General features: G+C 37.3%; 2 protein-coding genes across 3 annotated transcripts; both read right to left on the minus strand.

The window, feature by feature from the left end:
• On the minus strand, positions 1 to 9,303 carry LOC109053366 (ceruloplasmin). 2 transcript variants are annotated; one of them, XM_019070766.2, is made up of 20 exons: positions 9,103 to 9,303; positions 8,544 to 8,788; positions 8,250 to 8,462; positions 7,364 to 7,537; positions 6,901 to 7,155; positions 6,655 to 6,820; positions 6,413 to 6,552; positions 6,110 to 6,250; positions 5,975 to 6,019; positions 4,875 to 5,089; positions 4,544 to 4,694; positions 4,229 to 4,441; positions 3,631 to 3,838; positions 3,181 to 3,320; positions 2,963 to 3,091; positions 2,784 to 2,890; positions 1,901 to 2,120; positions 1,441 to 1,580; positions 1,194 to 1,356; positions 1 to 950 (listed from the first exon to the last, which is right to left on the minus strand). In XM_019070766.2, exons 1-20 carry the CDS (start codon positions 9,258 to 9,260, stop codon positions 910 to 912), a joined length of 3,264 nt encoding a protein of 1,087 aa, XP_018926311.2. In that variant the 5' UTR covers positions 9,261 to 9,303; the 3' UTR covers positions 1 to 909. The 2 variants fall into 2 exon arrangements, with proteins under 2 accessions (XP_018926311.2, XP_042604781.1); XM_042748847.1 differs by having other exon boundaries at positions 8,544 to 8,791; positions 9,103 to 9,296.
• Positions 9,304 to 11,242: 1,939 nt separating this feature from the next.
• On the minus strand, positions 11,243 to 13,875 carry LOC109053365 (transmembrane 4 L6 family member 1-like). Its single transcript, XM_042748889.1, has 4 exons — positions 13,652 to 13,875; positions 12,179 to 12,250; positions 11,967 to 12,109; positions 11,243 to 11,891 (listed from the first exon to the last, which is right to left on the minus strand). The coding sequence occupies exons 1-4, from the start codon at positions 13,826 to 13,828 to the stop codon at positions 11,693 to 11,695; spliced, it is 591 nt and encodes a 196-aa protein (XP_042604823.1). The 5' UTR covers positions 13,829 to 13,875; the 3' UTR covers positions 11,243 to 11,692.
• Between the last annotated feature and the right edge of the window lie 5,986 nt (positions 13,876 to 19,861).

Below are 19,861 nucleotides of genomic sequence, written 5' to 3' on the forward strand. Positions count from 1 at the left end.
TTTTTAGTGTGACTTAATTGTTGTTTATTAGGTAATCAGTGTCCACAAAATGTTTGCGTTTTCTGAACTTATCGTGTTTTACAGTGTAGCAGTCGTTTTATGCTTCTGTATGTCCGAACACAACTGAATGAATTTGGCTGCTCATGGAAACATTGTCTTTTCTTTCACAGAAACTCGGGTTGTGAACCCAAGGAGTTGAACCCACTAGTTCCTGGACTTGTTGCCGGATGATGGAATGGCTCATTTCTTCCTGCCACATCTACTCGAATGCAGCCAATGAAATCTCACAATATTTAGCATTTATTTGAGACAATCAGTGAAGAATACTACTGCATAGAATGCATAGAATACTGATAGCCAAAAAAAATAGTTGAATAGTGAACATGATCTGATCAGAAGTATGTGTTACAATCATAAATGAATCACAAAAAAAACTAAACAAAAAAACAAGTGCTCTCCTTATCAGAACAAATATAAACTACAAAATTTAGTCCTTTTTAGTTTTTAAGTTTTTTTTAAATTAAATTATATTCAAATACAGAATTTTGTGTGTTGATCATTTTGTAAACAATATCTTCTGTGTGTATTTTGTTATATTTTAAAGCTACAGTAACAAAATTCATGTCTTTCTTTTACTATTTTCTTATGAAATCAACTCTATTTAATGTCTTCTTGATCTTATTTTGCAAAAAAAAGAAGGAAAAAAAATCTTGATAACCTTCACCATCTAATCGAATTAAAGAAGTAAAATCATTTTTAATGTTGTGTTGATTTCAACATTATTTTTAAGCAAGACAGGAATGTTTTTCTGCTCTTTCGCAAACATGAATTCAAATAACTACAAGTGTTTATTTAGAAAAACCATGGGCAAGTATTAACACAAACTTCCTTTTACAGGTGTATGGAATTTCAACCACTACCAAACAAACCCAGGAAGCCCCTCCTTTTTCCTAAAAAAAAAAAAAGACAGAAAATGACATTATTTAGTTTGTGTAGCTGGTAAATTATGCCCATTTAATTAATCACAAAACAAACATTTGTGCAACTGGGCTTAAGAATTCTTGTGACAACTTGCCCCGCTCTCACTTTATGTATTAAAGAGCTGAGGTGTAAGCTTTGCATAACAGGGTAGTAAAATATGTTATTCTCTCTTGCACGTCCAATTACTAAATCTCATAAACATGGAAACTCACCATCTTTCTCGAGTACGGTGTATGTGGTCTCCATTCCGGCCTGGATGTGGTCGGTGACGTGACAGTGCAGGAGCCAGGTGCCAGAATACTGCGGACGCATGGTGACTGTCTGGAACGTCCCGGGGAACAGATCAAACACGTCTGCTCGGTGTGTACCACTGACCTGCAGGAAAAGCCCATGTTCATCACACTGGTGCTCTAGAAGATTTATACATGTGTGAAAATGTGAGCGGGATGGATGGATGACCTTGTAGTCAAAGCTGTGGCCGTGGAAGTGTGCAGTGTGTATGTCCACCTCGTTTCCCATTCCCATCAGATACCAGTACACTTTATCTCCAACCTTCATGTTCAGGCCTTTAAGATTGCCGTAGACTAAACCATTGATTCCTGTGATAAACAATGGAATAACCATTAGTTGATCATCAACACATCAGGCCTATCTTAACATTTTGGCCATTTTACACCAGAGCTTTTGGTGAATAATAATAACGGGAATATTGCTTACATTTTAATGCTGAGGCATTGATATTTTAATTAATAGAGGACATTTTTCAGGGTATGTTTAACTGTACTAAAAGTGCTAGAACCACTCCATGAGAAGTTCTCAATTATTTGAGAATTAAAAAGGGTGCCTTGCTGCTGTCTGACATGTCCTCCTCCTCAAAAACCATGACCAAAACTATGCAACCCAGAGACAATGAACTCACCATGCATCTTGTTGCTTTCGATAAACTCTTCATCCTCCTTAAGTGCCTTGGGAGGGTTTTTAACATGAGCTTTGATGTTGTCATCCAGATACCAAGATTCATTCTCATCAAAGACCATGAAGAGCAGAGCGAACTCCTCGATCTCTTTCTTCAGCCCCAGTGTACGAGCCAGGCTCTTCTTGCAGATGACCAGCGGACCGATCAAGCCACTGTACATGTCCTGCATGAGAAGACAATCAGATAGACTCTGGCTGCTTTCCAAAACTTCTACAGGTATAAGTGTGTTACCTTCTAAGACACCTTCTTTGGACCAAATTCTAAGGCAGCGTCACATTTGCACTAAATGCATTTCAATGAAAATAAATGATCCAAAATGGTGGACGAGTCAAGAGAAATGATGATGAACTACATTTCATATACTACCGAAAAAAGTAAAACAAATGCATTCAGTTCATTTAAACTGGCCTGTTTTATATTTTGTGTACTCCCAGCTAACAAGCTTTTAGCTTAGCAATATGCTAACATCAAACTCTTGAAAACAACTGTGACTGAAGTCTCCTTTGTACTTCGAAGGCAGAGTTTTAATTTCAGGATGCTACAAACAACCATGGTTAAACTATGGTTAATGTAGCAAAACCAGGATTAATTCGCGGCTACCATGGTTTAACTGTAGTAACCATTTTAGTTGTTGTAAAGCCATGGTTAATTTAAATATGAGATGAAAATGTACAAATGAGATGATATGAATTTATATGAATTCACCATCAATTTGTCAAGAGGTAAAATTGCTATGAATTGCCATAAGACGGAAAGCGAGATCATTTTAGTTTTAGGAAACATCACTCTTGTTTTGAACACTTGTTTCACTTGGTGAGAAAGGTACCTTGATAACATCTACGGTGGAGTAATATGCTCCGACACTGCATTCCTCCTGCTCTTCTGTTGGCCCAGAATTCTTTGGGAGGTACCAGGTATAGGTCTTAGTTTCACCTAGTAAACAATACATGCAGTTAGACTTTATAAACTGTGAAGTGTCAACAGTATTCAACTGTCAGATCTTACCTGGACGTGTCAGGGCCACCTGAGGACTGTCAGTTTTCACTCCATGGGCGTGTATGGAGTACGGCCTCTTAGCCATGTTCTTAAACACAATCTTCACTTTTTCTCCTACTTTACCGTGGATCATGGGTCCTGAGACAAGCATATTTTGAAGGTTAAAAAAACATATACACCAAAATTATATTCAACCAGCAATGTACAGCATATTTTATAATATTTACCCATAATTCCCAGGTGTTCCATATCAGCAGATCTTTCCTTGGGTTTGGTGAAGGTTTCATCAGTGTACTCTCTGTACAGCACCTTCTTATATTTTGAACCAATGAATTTACCTTCTTTCTTTAGGAATTCATTGCCTGGACTGAATATATCAAAATAAATACGATTTAGAACTTGCATGTAATACAAACACACACAATTCTCTTTTCATAGATGTTACCCGAATAGTCTTTAGTCTGAATAGTCTGAATTTAGACCAAAACTACACTTAAAACCTAGTTGGTCACAGTATGCTCGAGCACCATTGGGGTTTGGTGTCACTGATGCAGTTATTCGCTGATAATCTTTTTTGCATGATAATCATTTGGCGTCAGTGATGCTAAACACCACTGGTGTTCTTCGTGTATCTTTGCAAATGGGATTTATGAGTTCTGGTGAAGGACTTGAAATACCTGTCTTTCAGACTGTGGTGCATCTCTTCCTCCCATTTGCGGGTGGGTGAATAGTCCCAGTCCATCTCAACCGCAGCGATGTAATACTTCGACTGGTGTAGCATCGTCTCAGACTGGCGGTTCCAGAAGCGACACTTCTCCACGGTGTAGTTGGCTCTCATGCCTCCATGATAATGATCTGTGGTTTTACATCCCACCTCAAACTGTCCTGCAGACACCACAGGTTACATCATCAGAACAGCACAAAATGTGTACAACTCTGATGTTCATCTCAAATGCACAATTTATGTGATCATGTAAATAATGCTCAACAATGTTCAATGAGGTTCAAAAGATATTTTGAAGAATTTTCAATTTGGTCCACTGACTTTCTTTGTATGGACAAAAATATATTTCAAAATAACTTTGTTTTTCTGCAGAAGAAATGCATACAGATTTGGAACAACAATGGTTGAACATGTCAACTGATCAAAATGAAGATTTAACAACACTGTTTTAAGTTGATTAAAATACCATGGCATTGAAATAAGACTTTAAATGTGGCACATAGTTGTTCTTTGTCACAGCGAGATCAAAGAGAGAAAGGATGGGACTGTACCCATGCTGTCAGGCTCCATAATGACAGTGTGAGAGATATGAGGAAACACATTGATGGTGTCTCTCCTGGTTTCTTTGTAGAGGAACCGGTTGCCCTCAAAGTAAAGTCCATGGATGTCAACCTCTGATCCTAGTCCAGACAGATGCCAGGACACCTTATCACCTTTACACATAGTGAAGCCTTTCAGATTCCCGTACATGTATCCATTGAGTGCTGTGAATGGAAAACAAATATTAGAAAAAAAAAAATATATATATGGTTTGTGTGCTGCAGAAATGCAAAAATGTTTTCTTAATGAGTGTGACTAAGGCTTACAGTGCATTTTATTGGACTCTTGAAAGTCTTCATCATCTTTTTTTACAGATTTGGGCTGTTTTGCGTATCTGTTGATGTTGTCATCCAAATACCAGCTCAGGTTCTCGTCAAACACAGTTGCAAGAAGATGAAACTCTTTATCCACGTTTTTCTGGGATGGAAAGAAAAACATGTTGGCAAAACTATGAGCAATAAATTGTTATTGCATCGCTGGGAATAGCCAGACCCAAATGGAACCTGCACTTCGCATGCTTTCAGATACTGATATTGTAGTCCTTTCATCTCTACACATTTTACAAATGTGAAAATGCTCAGCAGCCTCCTCCCGCACCTGCTTTCCTGATTTGAGGGTTTTAGGCTTGCAGATCAGAAGAGGTCCAACCAGCCCAGAGTTGGTGTCTTTAATGGGATCCACCGCTGAGTAGTACATGTAAGTGATGCAGTCTGGATCTTTTTCAGTTGGTCCTCCATCCTTAGGAACCACCCACTCATACTGGTAAGTGGTGTCAGGACGGACTAATGCAGCAGGAAGAGGCTCGACCACTCCTGAAAGAGATGAACAGCATACAACTTCTTTTACAACTTCGTTTTTGCCTTATAAATAATATGAAGGACCAGACTTGATTTTACCCAAGAATTGGGTCCCAATCCCAAGATGGATTCAGGGCTGAATTGGGACACTTAATATTTGGCAGTATTGTTGGCTTGATTGCACAGACACTATTGGAAGAGAACTGAACTGAGCTGGATGATGATATCACTGAATCAATGATGAACTGCATTTCAGTCATGACAACTCTCGGAGGGATTGACATGGTAATGTACATGACAATGTCAATGTATTTGGTCTCGGCTAAAAAGATCTGCGACGCTGCTGCTGCTGCGGCAGAGCAAGTACAGAGTCTTGCTACTGCCAATACATCCACAACATGCTGCTGTGAGCATGAAAGAAATACTGCTTCTGCAAATATAAAATACATGAAATAGCCCCTATATATATCATACATGAATCACCTTGTAGTAGATCTATACAGGTGGAGCTGGGGGAGGTGGAGAGTTTCTGAAGCAAGCTGCAACTGCTACTGCAAGCACTAATCATCTATTTGAATGCTGAGCAGCGAGCTCATTGGCTACTGATACTTTTATTAAGTATTAAGGAAGCAAATAGGGTGAACTTGATTCAGTTTTGCCCTCTGTTCATTGTCAGTAAAGCAAGTCATGAGTTCACTATCACTCAGAGAGGGAACTTTGGCCTCTCATGGATTTGGACTGATTTGTTTGATTTGTTGAGTCCAGCCAGGACTGGAAAATACACTTTTGCGCAATATTGATCCCTGACCTTGAATCAATATTAGACTTATTAGACAACAGTCTGGTTTGCTTGTCCCTTCATTTCTAGATCTTTCTGTATATCAGTGAGGTCTTTCTTACTTGCTTCTTTCTTGAGTTCACGAAGCTTCTTGGCAGTGTATGACTCTGTAAAAAAAAAAAAAAATGGAAAAGGATGATATTTAGTTTAAGTCTGTCATACATTTTTATACATTTATTCAGAGTTTTATTCTTTACCTTCCAGGACGTTGTGGTAGAGAGTTCCATCCATTTCTATGTTATATTGCACTCCGTGAGGTTGGATACTATAGGGCCTGCTTGCTTTATTTCTAAATGTCACTTTAATTGTGTCCTCTTCCTCTGCTCTGATGATTGGACCTAAAAAAGAAAACATCCCATAAACACTAATTTGAATTTTTAATAGTCTCAAAACAATCAAAGCTGTCACAAAATCAATACAAATAAAATCTGCAAAACACTGCTTTTCATTCTGCTCTGTCGACAACATTTGTGTACCCATAGAAACTGCTTTTTTATTACCCAGAATCCCCAGGTGCTGCTCCTCAGTGGTCCTCTCTTTGCGTTTGGAGAATGTGTCATCAGTGTATTCCACATATTGGACCTTCTTGTATTTGCCCCCGATGCGATCATTGCGGTTATCAAAGAAAGTGTCCGATACACTGTGGATATTCAGAGACACAAGCTGAAGTGTAAGGACAAAAGGACATTCCCTTTGACTTTAAAATGTCTCTCAGTGAAGAGCTTAAAATAATATTTTTTACCTGTCATCAGCTAGTTTCATCCCTGAATACTGGTTTATCCCCGTTGGCCCATAATCCCAAATGACTTCCTCAGCGGCAATGTAATACTGTCTCACTTCTCCAAATGGTCTGGGTTTATGCACATTTGGGAAACACTTCTTAATCTCAAAAATGGCTTGCATGCCAGCTAAAAGTGGAGAGAAATGTCATTAAATGCAACACAGCAATTATAACAATGCAGAATGCATCCATCTTTTCTTTCCGTACCTTCCAGATGATCATTGACCTGGCAGCTGAGGAGCCACTGGCCGGGATTATCTGCCACCATCTCTACATTAACAAAAGTAGCTGGGAACAGACTGACGGTGTCAACATGGTGCCTCTTGTCCGTCAGGATCTGTCCATGGAAGAAGGCTGAGTGGATGTCCACCTCGTTCCCCATCCCAAACAAGTGCCAGTGGATCTTATTGCCCATGCACATACTGAGGTCCGGCAGGTTGCCATAGACATACCCGTTGATAGCTACAGAAAAGTTCAGAGAGGAAGTTGAGATCTCTGGATGGTTTCACAGACCATTTTTAATAAATAGTAGTACTTAGGATATACTACACAGCATACCAGTATTCTAGGTAATTCATAAAATGTGCCTAGAACAGGGTTTGATCTGATGGCCTGTTCTCAGTTCATGCTATCATTAGACATTATTCTAGGACAATATTACTAAACTCACAGTGCATTTTATTGCTTTCCTGGAAGCCTTCATCGTCCTTGTTGACTTTGGCAGGAGCTGTGCAGTAGGTCTTGATATTTTCATCCAGGTACCAGCTGAGGTTCTCGTCAGACACCGTAAACATGAGGGTGTAAAGATAGTCACCTGTCTTGTCCCCATGCACATCTAGAGAGCCTGAGAATTGCGCAAACAACAAAGAATCATTCATTGTTAGTGGACTATATCACAACTTGAAGTTATAATTACAGCATAAAAAGACTTTCATGGCGGTCAACTTTTTTATATGAATTTGTATAAATAATGTTAAAAGTACATAATCATTTGAGTCATCATTTGCATTCCAAATTGTCACTGTGTAGCAGCTACCCAGATGATTAGAATAGACTTATCTTTAGTTTTTTTGTTAAATAGGCTAGGCTCCTGAAACCCTGATTGAAAAGTCTGTTCAGATGCTCATTGCATAATATGCATAAAACTTATTGTACTCTTTACAACTTTTCTTTTTTTCAGGTCTTAACAGAAAGTTTCAGATCGAATAGTGAAAAATATTGACACATATCAGAAAAAAAAAATCAGATAAAATTTTTGACTCCTCCCTCAGTTTTTTTCCCTCAGTGGGCAGGCACTTTATGGATTTAAAAGCATAAATGAAAAGATTGTCTGCAAAATACAATCTAGTTTATGCTTTTAAACCCATAAATTATTCAATTCATTCATGATTTCTTCTTTTTCACATTAGTGTATTATTTGTGTTCATTTTAGGTGTAAACCTAATCATATTTGAAGTGGAACTACATTTCTACATTTCAGTCGCTTGTATTTGAACCCACAACATTACTGAGAGATCCTGACATTTGAACCTTGAAGTGAAGAGAAAGGTTTGTACCTTTTTTACATATAATGAGAGGTCCAATAAGACCTGAGGCGATGTCTTTGGGGGCGTTAACATGCGAGTGGTATATTCTGGTCAGACAGTTAGTGTCATCCTTTCCAGGAGTATGGGAAGCCGGTAGGGTCCAAATATAGCTGAACGACTTTTCAGGGGCCACTGAATCATCGGCTTTCTCCACCTTTTCTGACGAGTCGGGATATAGTGCTCCTGGAGAGAAATCCCATGATAAACAACTTGTGAGCAAGAGCTAGTGTGATCAAAGGAATTCAAACACTTATATGACATCACCTTCACTGGACTTGTTGTAACTAAGGCCATGTGCATGGATGGAGTACGCTCTTTTGGCCATGTTCTTCAGGTGTACAATAACTATGTCATCTTCTTCTGCACTAATGAGGGGTCCGAGGTAGCCCAACCACTTGGGTTTTTCTATCTCCTGCCTGTAGGTGGCGTCAGTATATTGCAGGTACACTGCTTTCTTATACACCCGCCCGATCCGCTGCTCTCCCCTCTCCAGAAACACCCGTGCTTCTCTGCCAAACACCAATACATAATTATCCATTTAGTTTTTACACGCACTGAAGTAATAACTTTATTACTTAGGGTTAAGGTATTGTTGAAGATCCAGACTCTAAAGATGCATTCGCACTGACTACTAAAATATCTGCAGAAACAAAGCAACCGGAGCTCATTCATCTTCGCTGTTGAAATCATTCATTTTCAATATACAACAAATTAAAAAATAATGTAAATAATAAACTACAGTGCATTTAAAATGATTAAATGTTTACTAAAATGTTATAAGCTAATAACTCATAACTCAGTTTTATACAGTGTTTGTACTCACTCATCTTCTTTTATGGTTTTGTTCTGAATCAAATTTTTACCACTAGGAGCATAATCCCATTGAATCTCCTTAATGGCAAAAAAATATTCCCTTGTGATAGAAGACGCGATTCCAGCACAACACAAAACCCCGAGCAGCGTCCAATGCAGCCCCTTCATTTTGGATCCCTGGGATTTGACTGTCAAAATGGAGCAGATGTTTCACCTCTTTAAATGATGAAGGGTGACAGCAGTCAGCCAATCACAACAGATCTGAAGAGGGTAAGTTGGGCGGTCTGGCAATACATGACCCCATGTATTTACTGGCAGTATGTGACCCGATGAACTCTTGGAAACTCCTGTCTGTCAGAAAACCCATGTCAGTTTTGTTTGCAATCATCAACCATCTTTCTGATAAAGCTTGTGCCTGAGTCAGTGTAATATCGCCCATTTGGATGCTTTGAATTCATTTTGAGACATTATGTTGTCTTGGTTGGACAATTTATAGATACAATATCAACCAAGCAAACAAAATATTATATGAACTGGATAAGATTTGTAAAGAAAAGTAGTCACTCCATTTCTTGAGTGTGTTTGTGCATGATTGATGTGGAAAACACTGCCGAACAGAAAACCCTAGCTTGTATGCATTACATAAAAATCAATAGGGTTTGGGGTATTTGTCTCATGTTGAGTTGAGAAATGTTTGTCTATTGGGACTTGGCAACTCAGCAGTTGAAATGCTTTAAAAAACAATTTAAATGCACTGGGACAGATCATTTTAAAATAATAAATCAAGCTATGCTATGCTAATATTTGTTGACAAATCATACCTCACTACTCATGAACAGGAGAGATAGGGCAAAAGTCAAGAATTGGCCCCAGTGCTGTTTGTACAGAATTACAAACAGATAAAAAGATCTTACAATAAAGTCAACATATAAACCAAACATTTTCAGCAGCATGAAGTCGGCTAAAAGGTCTCACCCAGTAACACACTATGCCAAAGAAATTTCAGGAATGATTATGAGGAATAAAATGAGTGAAATGTAGCCATCTAGGAAGGGCTGCAAAGCTATTTTAAAGGTTGTGGGACTCCGAAGAACCACAGTGACAACCACAAATCTCTAAATGGATAAAACTTGTACCACAGTTGGCCGACCTACCAAAATTCCTTTAAAAGCATGTCAACATCTCATCCAGGAAGCCATAAAATAGCCAAGGACAACATCCAAGGAACTGCAGGAATCTTTTACAGCAACAGAGGTCAGTGTTCACAACTCCACATCACAAAGACATGCCAGAAGTGGCATCCCATGGAAGAGTGACAAGGCGAAACCCACTGCTAATCCAGAAGAACAAGCCAAATCAAACATATTTTTATGGAATTATAATGTTCATGTTAATTATGTCCATATTAAGATTTGTCAATATGTTCCCAAAACACACCTTGATGATCCTCAGAACCTTTGAGCTAATGTTCTTTTAGTCAAAAGTGGAGCAGGAGGTCTTTCTGTGTGGAGTATGTATGTTCTCTCTGTGAGTGCTCTGGTTTCCTCTATGGCCTGAAACGCTGGAATAGGCTCTTACATCCCTGTGAAGGAAAATGTCACCAGTCTGTGAAGCACAATGATCCCAAGCAAATGAGTAAATACACCCCCGAATTTCTAGTTGAACCTAAACCTGCTTGAGATGCTGTGGCAGGACTTTATTCTGTACTATACAGTTCATGCTTTGTGTAAAAACTCCAATAGGGCTGAACAAAAGCAGTTTTGCAAAGAAGAGTGGGCCAAAATGCCACCTCAGCTGTGAATGACTAACCTCTTGTTATCTAATTCATTTGGTTAAAATTTTTGCTACTGAAATTGGCTTGACCATTTATTAGGACAATGATTTTTTCATATGGATGTATTTTAGAGATTGTTCACTTAGGTTTTTCACATACTTCTGTAGTAGCTTATGTTGAGCCAGAAATCTGCATGTTCTCAAATAATGTACCAAGAGGATTTGGGCAAGTTCTACAGATTTATGTTCCAGAGATTATTGCTGAGACTGGACAATGAGTCTTACATTATCCATTATTTCCCAGAGGATTTTTGCCATTTTCTTGTATTGTAATTGTGAAAACCACCATACACAAAATTAACAAACAGAAAAAAAAGTAGTCTAAAATGAGACATATTTATTCACTGATGGAAATATAAAAAAAAAAAAAACTTTTATAAAACAACATTCATCGTCTGTACTTCTATCACTCTCAATATTTAAATAATTTACAAAACATCTTTCTGTACAAAACGAACAGAACTCATACAAAAATACAGTTATATTTTAGCAAAATGCACATTGCAGGTAGTGTACAATGCAAAAATGTTTGTCTTATACAGAAAACATGCACTGCTAATAAAAACTCGGCTGGAGTGAGGTGGAAATGTCCTGATGCATTCAGCTCAAACGTGGTGACTTAGTGTTTACATTTTTATCCAAAGCGACTTTCATGGCATCGTGAAGTGTGTGATTGACAGATCCGTCGGCTCTCTGATGAACCAGCGGCTCTGCTGCAGATGAGCAGTCCTGTTTCTGACTGACTGAGGCTGGAAAACGCTCCGTCCTCAAGTGTTTAGACTGTACTCCTGTTTGTAGCAGCATGGCCGGCACACTGCGTTGACCAGTCCGCTGATGAGCTGCAGGAAACAGAGGAGGAACTCCAGGGTGCTGAGACCCAACAGGATGGACAGCAGCGTCACATTCCACTCCACAATGTGTGCCGGCTGAACGCATTTGGACCACTTCTCTCGAGCAAACAGATAACTGAACAAACGGAGGAAAAGAGTTCAAGACTTGTCACCATCAAAGCATTTTCGAAAGAAAAAAATGAGCTCATACCTTCCGCCATCATCCATAAAAGGATACATCCATTCGCCCCCATTTTTGCAATACGGCCCCTTCAAGAGCGCCACAGCGGAGATCAGGAAGCAGTATGCAGATCCGGCTAATCCCACCAAAGCTGCGAACACCGAACCACACATCTACACACACAATGTGAAACTGATGAATCTGGCTGATCTGTACAACATGTCTCCCATCCCAACACTCACCGCACAGCTGTCTGTTCCGCAGGAATCCACACACTTCCCCATTCCCAGAAACACGCAGGCCGGTATCAGCATCTGAATGTAGACAATGAGTTTATAGAACAATACAACTGTCTAACTGAGTAATTGCACATCATTACTGCTGGCATAAATGGAATATTCAACAAGAAAAAAATCAAGAACGAAACAATGGAATTAAGTGGGAAAAGTCTGGAGATGTCAGCAACAAAGAAAGAGTAGACCACAGTTATGTTTTGATAAAAAGTTACGAATATATCATCAACCAGATATAGCTGAGTATACTACAAGCACATTCACATATTTATGTACATATTAGAAATATGCTGCGATTGTACTTTTGGTATACTTAAAGTCTGCTAAATTGTGTGGAAGTAGTGCTGAAGATATACTGTAGTTTGATTGTGCTAAAGAGGAACTATTAGAAGGATACTTCATGTACACTTATAATATCATGCACTTTAAGGCGGATATTATTCAACGATCATAAAATCCTCATCAATAGTGGCATTAAAACACATTTTAGGCTTTATATTGAGAAATGTGCATTGTGCACAAGTGACACTTCAAATAAAGTTTAATTATATATATTTTTTATATCAGTAAGTCTCAAGTAATATGTCGGTAAATATGATAAAAGATTACTACAGAACTATGGAATATAATAGAACTAAGTATGAATTTAAAAAAATACTAGGGGTAACAAATTAGATATTTAAAGATTTAGATTTTTACACAAGTTTACTTATAAGAATAAACACTTTGGTATTCTTGTTTCCTCAGCTGTATGTTTAGTGGATTAAGTTCCTTTCGTCCACTTATTTTACCGTTAGCTGTCCATTAAGTTGTTCATTGTTTCCACACGTTGACCAGCAACCAAGAAATGCCCCAAAAGTTTACGTTGGGGCCCAATCTTATGGGAATTTGCAAGTATTGTATAAGTTACCATCTCCATTTCAGAAATTCACACTCTTACGAAAGGTCCGCCCCAGACCCACCCTAGAGTTAACCCTCAAGAAGGCAAGGGTAGATTGTACCAACAGTTGTGAATGAGACTGTACAAATGCACCATCAATTTGCCAATCGGCACAATACTTTCAAACTATTTTGAGAGTGTTGCTCAGTTTACACACACAGCTGCACAGATGAGCTTTTGAACAGTTCTAATACACATTTTTGAGTCAAATTGCCGATTTTTCATTAGCATGTTAACCCTTTGCAACCTAACCCTAACTCATGTTTATATAAATACCTAAACCTTACTTAATACTGAGCTTTTTCAAACTTGAATTAATACATTAGAGTGTTTATTCAGTTTTTTCCTCGTGGGGATGGTGGGGTCGCCCACAGTGCAGAGAGGGTTTGTCCAGAAACCTCAATCCACCAAAACTTCTCCTCCTGTCTGTCCACAACCAGCACACAAGAAAAGATTCACACTGACACTAATCTGATACTCACCACCAAACCACCTCCTCCGATTCCCATGAAGTACCAGACATACATGGTCACATGATCATTCTGAGCGAAGCTGATCTTTCCGTCGGGAAAGAAGAGCAGGATGTTTGCCACGATGCAGCAGGTGGCGAGAGGGATGAGGGCGAAACCCAGAGACCTGGCGAAGGCCAGAGAACACATCTTCACACGGAGCAGAGGGAGCGAGCGCAGGCGGCTGTAATCCGGGACAGGAAAGTAGGGTGGTGGATGGAGGAGTGGAAGGGTTTTAAGAGACTACCCCCCTCCTCGGCCCCCCATAAGGAGGAGGAGACAGGAAACGGGCTGACATTATACAGTGTGACTGGAAACTCTCTGACAGACAATATGAGTTTGAGGAGAGTTACAAGATCCTACCAACGGGCTGACATTATACAGTGTGACTGGAAACTCTCTGACAGACAATATGACCAGGACTTGTGGGGGGTGTGGGATTACAAGCCTTGTGCTCAAGGTTGTGCAATTACAAGGTGCTTTTTAGAAAGAAAATCTAACGTTGATATTTCTATCAATATCCACCTTTCAATTTTCACTTGTTTCACTACAAAGTTGACATCGTAACGGACAAAACAGAAAATAGAGACTTATTTTAATATATATATATATATCCACCTTTCAATTTTCACTTGTTTCACTACAAAGTTGACATCGTAACGGACATTTTGTGATCCCTTTCATTACAAAACATACAAAGATTAAGCGGTTTTGTGGTAATTTTATTTTTTATTTTTTGTAGTTTTTAACATAGTCAAAGTTGGCATCAGCTATTCATTGTCATTTCTAAACATACATACATAAGCTTTTAAAGGTTCCAAGGTTTTGAAGGTTTCAAATCAAAAGGGAGTTTTCACAGATATTCCATAGATTGGAAGAACCATTTTGGAGCCAGTATTAATAATCTAACAAACCTATTTTCCATAGAGAACCTTTTTGAAAAGATTCCATTGTTTTTAAGGTTCTTTTTGGAACCATAGACACCAATCAAGAGCCTTTATTTTTAAGAGTGTCCCGTTCAAAAGTTTGGGTTGGTAAGAATTTGAAATGCTTTTGATAGAAGTCTTGTATGCTCAAAAAGTGTAGTGTAGGTGATGTATATAAGGAACACAAATGGCATCCATTTGTTATTCCATCCATGTGAAATTAGGCCTTTGTCTATAAGTGGGCGTGTGGTTCGGATGATGTGCAGATGGCTTGTGTTTTAGCCTTTTACACTTCTAATTTGACACTGTAGATGGCATCACTTACGGTAAGGTAAATCATACACATGAAATCACTTTAATTTAAAACTCTTTCTCCCAGTCAGCATTAAGATGAAATGGAAAAATTGAGACCTTTTCTGAAGTTCCCTTAGTATCCCCCAGAGAAAACAGAATGTTTTAGAGTTTCAGAAGTGATGTGAAAAAAGACATTGAGGAAAACACCTGAGACAACACTGACACTTGGATGGAAATCAATGAAAACAACGTAGTCGATGAAAAAAAAATGAGACTGCGTTCTTGCACACTTTTGTTTATGGTGTAAAAATCTGTGTTGAGCCAGATAAATCTGAAGCAACAGGATGAAATGTCTGCAGTGTTTGTGTGATCCAGGATTAGCCGTTGGTGTAATCAGGCTTTATGAATAAATCAGCCTGTCATGAGGAAGTATGGCAGTATATTATGTAACTCAACAGTTTTCCACAGAGGATACAGACACCCACTGTTGTGTTTGCTGAGCTGTGTGCCGAGGGGCTCCGAGAACAAAAAATATGCTTGTGTCTTGGGAAGCATCGTTAATACGACAAGCTTGTGTGTGGAACCGCTTCGATGAACTTCATGATGATGAAGTTTAGTATGCCATTGATCTAAAACATTTACATTTCTGTACTTAATATGTGTTAATAAGAGTTCAATAACTTCTGCTTGTGTGTTCACTTGTGGAAAAGAAGTACACTTTAAATTACTTTAAATATTTTAAGAGTATCTTATTACACTTTAAAATAATATACTTAAATGTGAACTGAAAACACTGTAAAAATTATTTTCTTGTTTTCTAGTATAAACATATAAAAACTCTTGAATCAAAATGCGAGATGACTTATGTTAATTCTTGTTTTCTGAAAAAAAAAAATAATAATAATTTTATTCATAATTTTATAAAACATATTAAATTGTACGGTAGTTAGTTTTTGCTTAAAACAAGCAAAAATATCTGCCAATGGGGCAAGAAAAATAATATTGTTTAGCCTTTAAATTGATTCGTTTTCTTACTCCAACTAAATTTTTATTATTATTATTATTATTATTATTATTATTATTATTATTATTATTATTATTATTGTTGTTGTTGTTGTTGTTTTTGTTTCTTTTGAAAACAAGACTTAAAATCTCATACTTGTCAAGCAAAAGCATCTTAATTCAAGCATGTTTAGATATTATTTATACTAGAAAACAAGAAAATATTTTTTGCAGTATAATGTTTTCAGAAAATGTATTATAGTTTACATTTATATTAAATGCAATTAGCTGAACTTTAGAGTGTCTTGACTTACTTAAGTAGAAATTAAGTACACCTTTATATGTACTTATACAGTATTTGTCCTTGAAATATGGTTCAAGTGTACTGCTGAATGTACCAAGTGGTAATAAACTAAAATAAGATAGATATAGATAGATAGATATTATTAGATATTACTATGTAATTAGTAGGTAATTACAAATTTATAATGATGCAGTTGCAACTTAGAGTACATCTTAGTACAGTACATAAGAAGCAGTCAGGAAAGGGTATTCTCTTTAAGTACACTTAAGTGGCATTTTATTTCATTAATATCTGCATGTACACTACAAAAATGTTTTTTTTTTCAAAAGGTTTTTAAAACAGAAACACATGACCCCATGTAATAAAACTACATGTTATGTTATGTTATGTGAAGCAGTGCTTAAACATGGTAAAATCACCAGTTAAAACAGATCAACTACTATAATAAACATTTGTTCATAAATTCTTCCATAAAGTAATATAGTTCATTACAGTGACTGCTGGCTTAATAAAACTACATGTTATGTTATGTTATGTGAAGCAGTGCTTTAATATTGTATTTTCATTGTTTGTTACTGATTTGAATGTTTCTTACTCATGGTTTTCTGGCAGGGCATTTTTTTGACCTTAAAGACTTCCCTTTATGAGAGCAAATTAATCAAACTAATGGCAAATGAAAACAAAGGAAGTGTAATGACATGACTTCCTGATTAATGTAACGAGTTTATTCTTGTAGTTGGTCAAATCAGCCGTGCATTTCCTAAAGACACACACTTCTCCTCCACCCGGCTTTCTTTCTGGAGAGTGGCTGAGCAAATTCCAGCGTCGTGACACATGTACAGGGCCTTTCTGATTCATGTGTCACAGTGTCACACCCAGCCGCCACTGGACAAGTGTGAGCATTCAACTTTAGACTTTAACGCCCGATGACATGAGAGGAAAGAAAAAAAACGTTCATTCATCTGTTTGAATCAATGTATTCATCTCATCTGTAAGATATTCCACAGCTTTGCTCTGTTGTTCACATTAACAAAATAAAAACAGAAAAAATAAAAGTTTGAATGAGGAACTGACCACATTTCATAAGTAAAATCATTAATAACCAAATAAAAATAACATAATGAATCTTCAGTCATTCATATGAGCATGCATCTAAAAGCACATAGAGAATATTAAACAGCATCCAAAACACATCAATCTTAATAACTACTATTTAGTATGTAATCATTTATTGATATATCTTATAGTTAACAAGGTTTAGGAGTGAAAAATGCCTTATATTCAGAAGTGCATAATTATCAAGGTTTTCTTTCAAGGGTAAAAAAGAGATTTAATAATAATAATAGTTTTAATTAAAATCCCAAAACAGTCCTAATATAATCAGCAGTGCTGTTGGTTTCACAGCAGTAAATTCCCAGCAGTTAATCCATACAGTATGTTCCACATAGTCTAAATTGCAGCATCTGACTTCAGTTTAACATAAAGACCCATATGAATGCACTTGGCTTGCAGATTGTGACACACTTGTCACTGCTGGTGTCTGACTCTCCTACAGTCCGCTGTTCCCATTCACACACACATTCACAGTCACAGTCAGTTCAGCGCTGTTTTTAATGGACGTCCACAGGTGACACATTCAGTTGCTGCATCAGCTGTCAAGAGTTTTGCATTACAACAAGTACATACACAATAACTACATTGAATCAAATGCTTGATTGTATAATGTAAGTGCATATTAATTAAAGATACCTTATATTAAGTGGGACCAAACAAATAAATCCTGGAAACTATCCTTATTAATTTCCAAAATATATGTTCCCAAGTCACTGTACATGTTTGTTATAATGGCCAAAATCATCATTAAACAGTCCATATCACTGGTTTCATTTAACGCAAAATAATGTTGTTAAAGCTGGAATCCTTTGATTGTTTAATTGAATAAATTATAAATGCAGTATTGCACCATGACCCATAAAATTGAAGTTATCTTTCTGAAAACACTGCTCTTACAGTAGTTATACACCTTTCTCTAAATTTAATTGATTTTAATTCTGCTTCAGATCAAACATAAATACAATATCTATTTGTTTGCTAAATAAAAAATAATTTAATTTAAATACTGAATTAAATTCCTTTTTATTCACATATAACCCACATTCCAATATAATCAGTCTTGATGTGTGCAGCTTTATAGTTTTGTAAACTGTAAAAAATAACCACCTGCCTGTGCAACTGCTGTTATAATCATATTATTAATATAAACTATGCCATCAGCAGACACAGTTTATTCTTAGTGACATCTTCGTGATCTGTGTTAATATTTTTAATTGGAAGTAGCCGTTAGGACTGTTCAAAAACGTGTAGGAACTAGCTTATTCTGAACTTGCTTATTAAGTAACATCTGACGTGAGTGTACTATCTTTAAATACAGCAGATAATATACAGTCATATACTCTGAAGTGTGGGCGATAAGCATTTTAACGGTTAATTTGTAGCTGTTTAAAGCAACATGTGCAGCAGGGTTCAGATAAGACTGAGTTTTGTTTGGGTGAGAGGTTGACTATGTTCAGGCTCTTCTGAAGGTTTATAAACACTGTAAATCTGGGCTGAACTGAGGTAAATGCAGTGTTTCTCTTCTCAAGGGCTTTAAAATGTACATTTTCCCACTCTAAGCTGTTTACTCTTTAGCTCCGCGTGGTTTGTGCTGAAGGTTTGGGGTCAGTTCAGTTTCAGTTTATGAGGTTTCTTCTTTCCATCTGTCCTGTAAGCATCTTCTCTCACTTCTCTGTTTTTGATGCTAAAATGCATTTCCTTCCCCCATGTTCAGGGTCATAACTATGGTTATTCAATAAGGCCCGTTTCCGACATTGAATAAAAAATAAAAAAGGTAATTGCAACATTTTATCTGACAGATCTGACTTTTTTTCTCGAAATTGCAAGTTTATATCTCTTTTTTTATACAATTCATAAACTCACAACTGCGAGTTATAAAGTCAGAATTATGAGATATGAAGGCACAGTTCTGAGAACATATTAGTGACTGTATATCTTGCAACTCTGACTTTATAACTCGCAATGATGAGTTTATATCTCACAATTCTGATGTTATAACTCGCAATTGCGACATTATATTGCGACATTATATCTCACAATTCTGACGTTATAACTCGCAATGGTGTTTTTTTGTGTCATTATTTTTAAAAATTATGAAGTTATAATTCGCAATGGTGAGTTTAAATCTCACAATTCTGAAAAAATTAAGTGGTGGAAATGGGTTTCCATACATAACCCTTCATTTACTAGTAATGCAGATATTTATGTCACGTTTGTCTAAAAGCATTGTAGTGCTTGAAATTTGCATGGGGATCTGATGGTGTAATGTGCTTACCTGCACGAGGCCATGTGGTTTCAGCAAAGCCTGCGTTCACATGGGTGGATTACGGTAAGATACGGCCCCTCTCGCATGGGCCTGCCGTTACCACAACAACCGTCCAGACAGAAAATAGCACCTTTGTTCTGTTACAGTTACAGGACGAGAGACGGAGAGAGGGGGCAATCGTACACAAACGGTGTAGACAATACATTATAAATCTTACTGTGACCAGGATATGACCTAATAAAATCTTTCCTTTGGTCTCCTCTACTTCATCCAACACC

Source organism: Cyprinus carpio, chromosome B22 (genome assembly GCF_018340385.1).
Source record: "Cyprinus carpio isolate SPL01 chromosome B22, ASM1834038v1, whole genome shotgun sequence".
Taxonomy (NCBI): domain Eukaryota; kingdom Metazoa; phylum Chordata; class Actinopteri; order Cypriniformes; family Cyprinidae; genus Cyprinus; species Cyprinus carpio.

Coding starts and splice junctions, on each gene's coding strand:
- LOC109053366 (XM_042748847.1), bottom strand. CDS start 9,260: ATGAAGGGGCTGCATTGGACGCTGCTCGGGGTTTTGTGTTGTGCTGGA. Junction 7,156..7,363: donor GGAAAGCAATAAAATGCACT/GTGAGTTTAGTA, acceptor ACTTTTCTGTAG/CTATCAACGGGTATGTCTAT. Junction 2,891..2,962: donor GGTGGCCCTGACACGTCCAG/GTAAGATCTGAC, acceptor ATTGTTTACTAG/GTGAAACTAAGACCTATACC.
- LOC109053365 (XM_042748889.1), bottom strand. CDS start 13,828: ATGTGTTCTCTGGCCTTCGCCAGGTCTCTGGGTTTCGCCCTCATCCCT. Junction 12,251..13,651: donor TCGGAGGAGGTGGTTTGGTG/GTGAGTATCAGA, acceptor GTCTACATTCAG/ATGCTGATACCGGCCTGCGT. Junction 11,892..11,966: donor TTTATGGATGATGGCGGAAG/GTATGAGCTCAT, acceptor CCGTTTGTTCAG/TTATCTGTTTGCTCGAGAGA.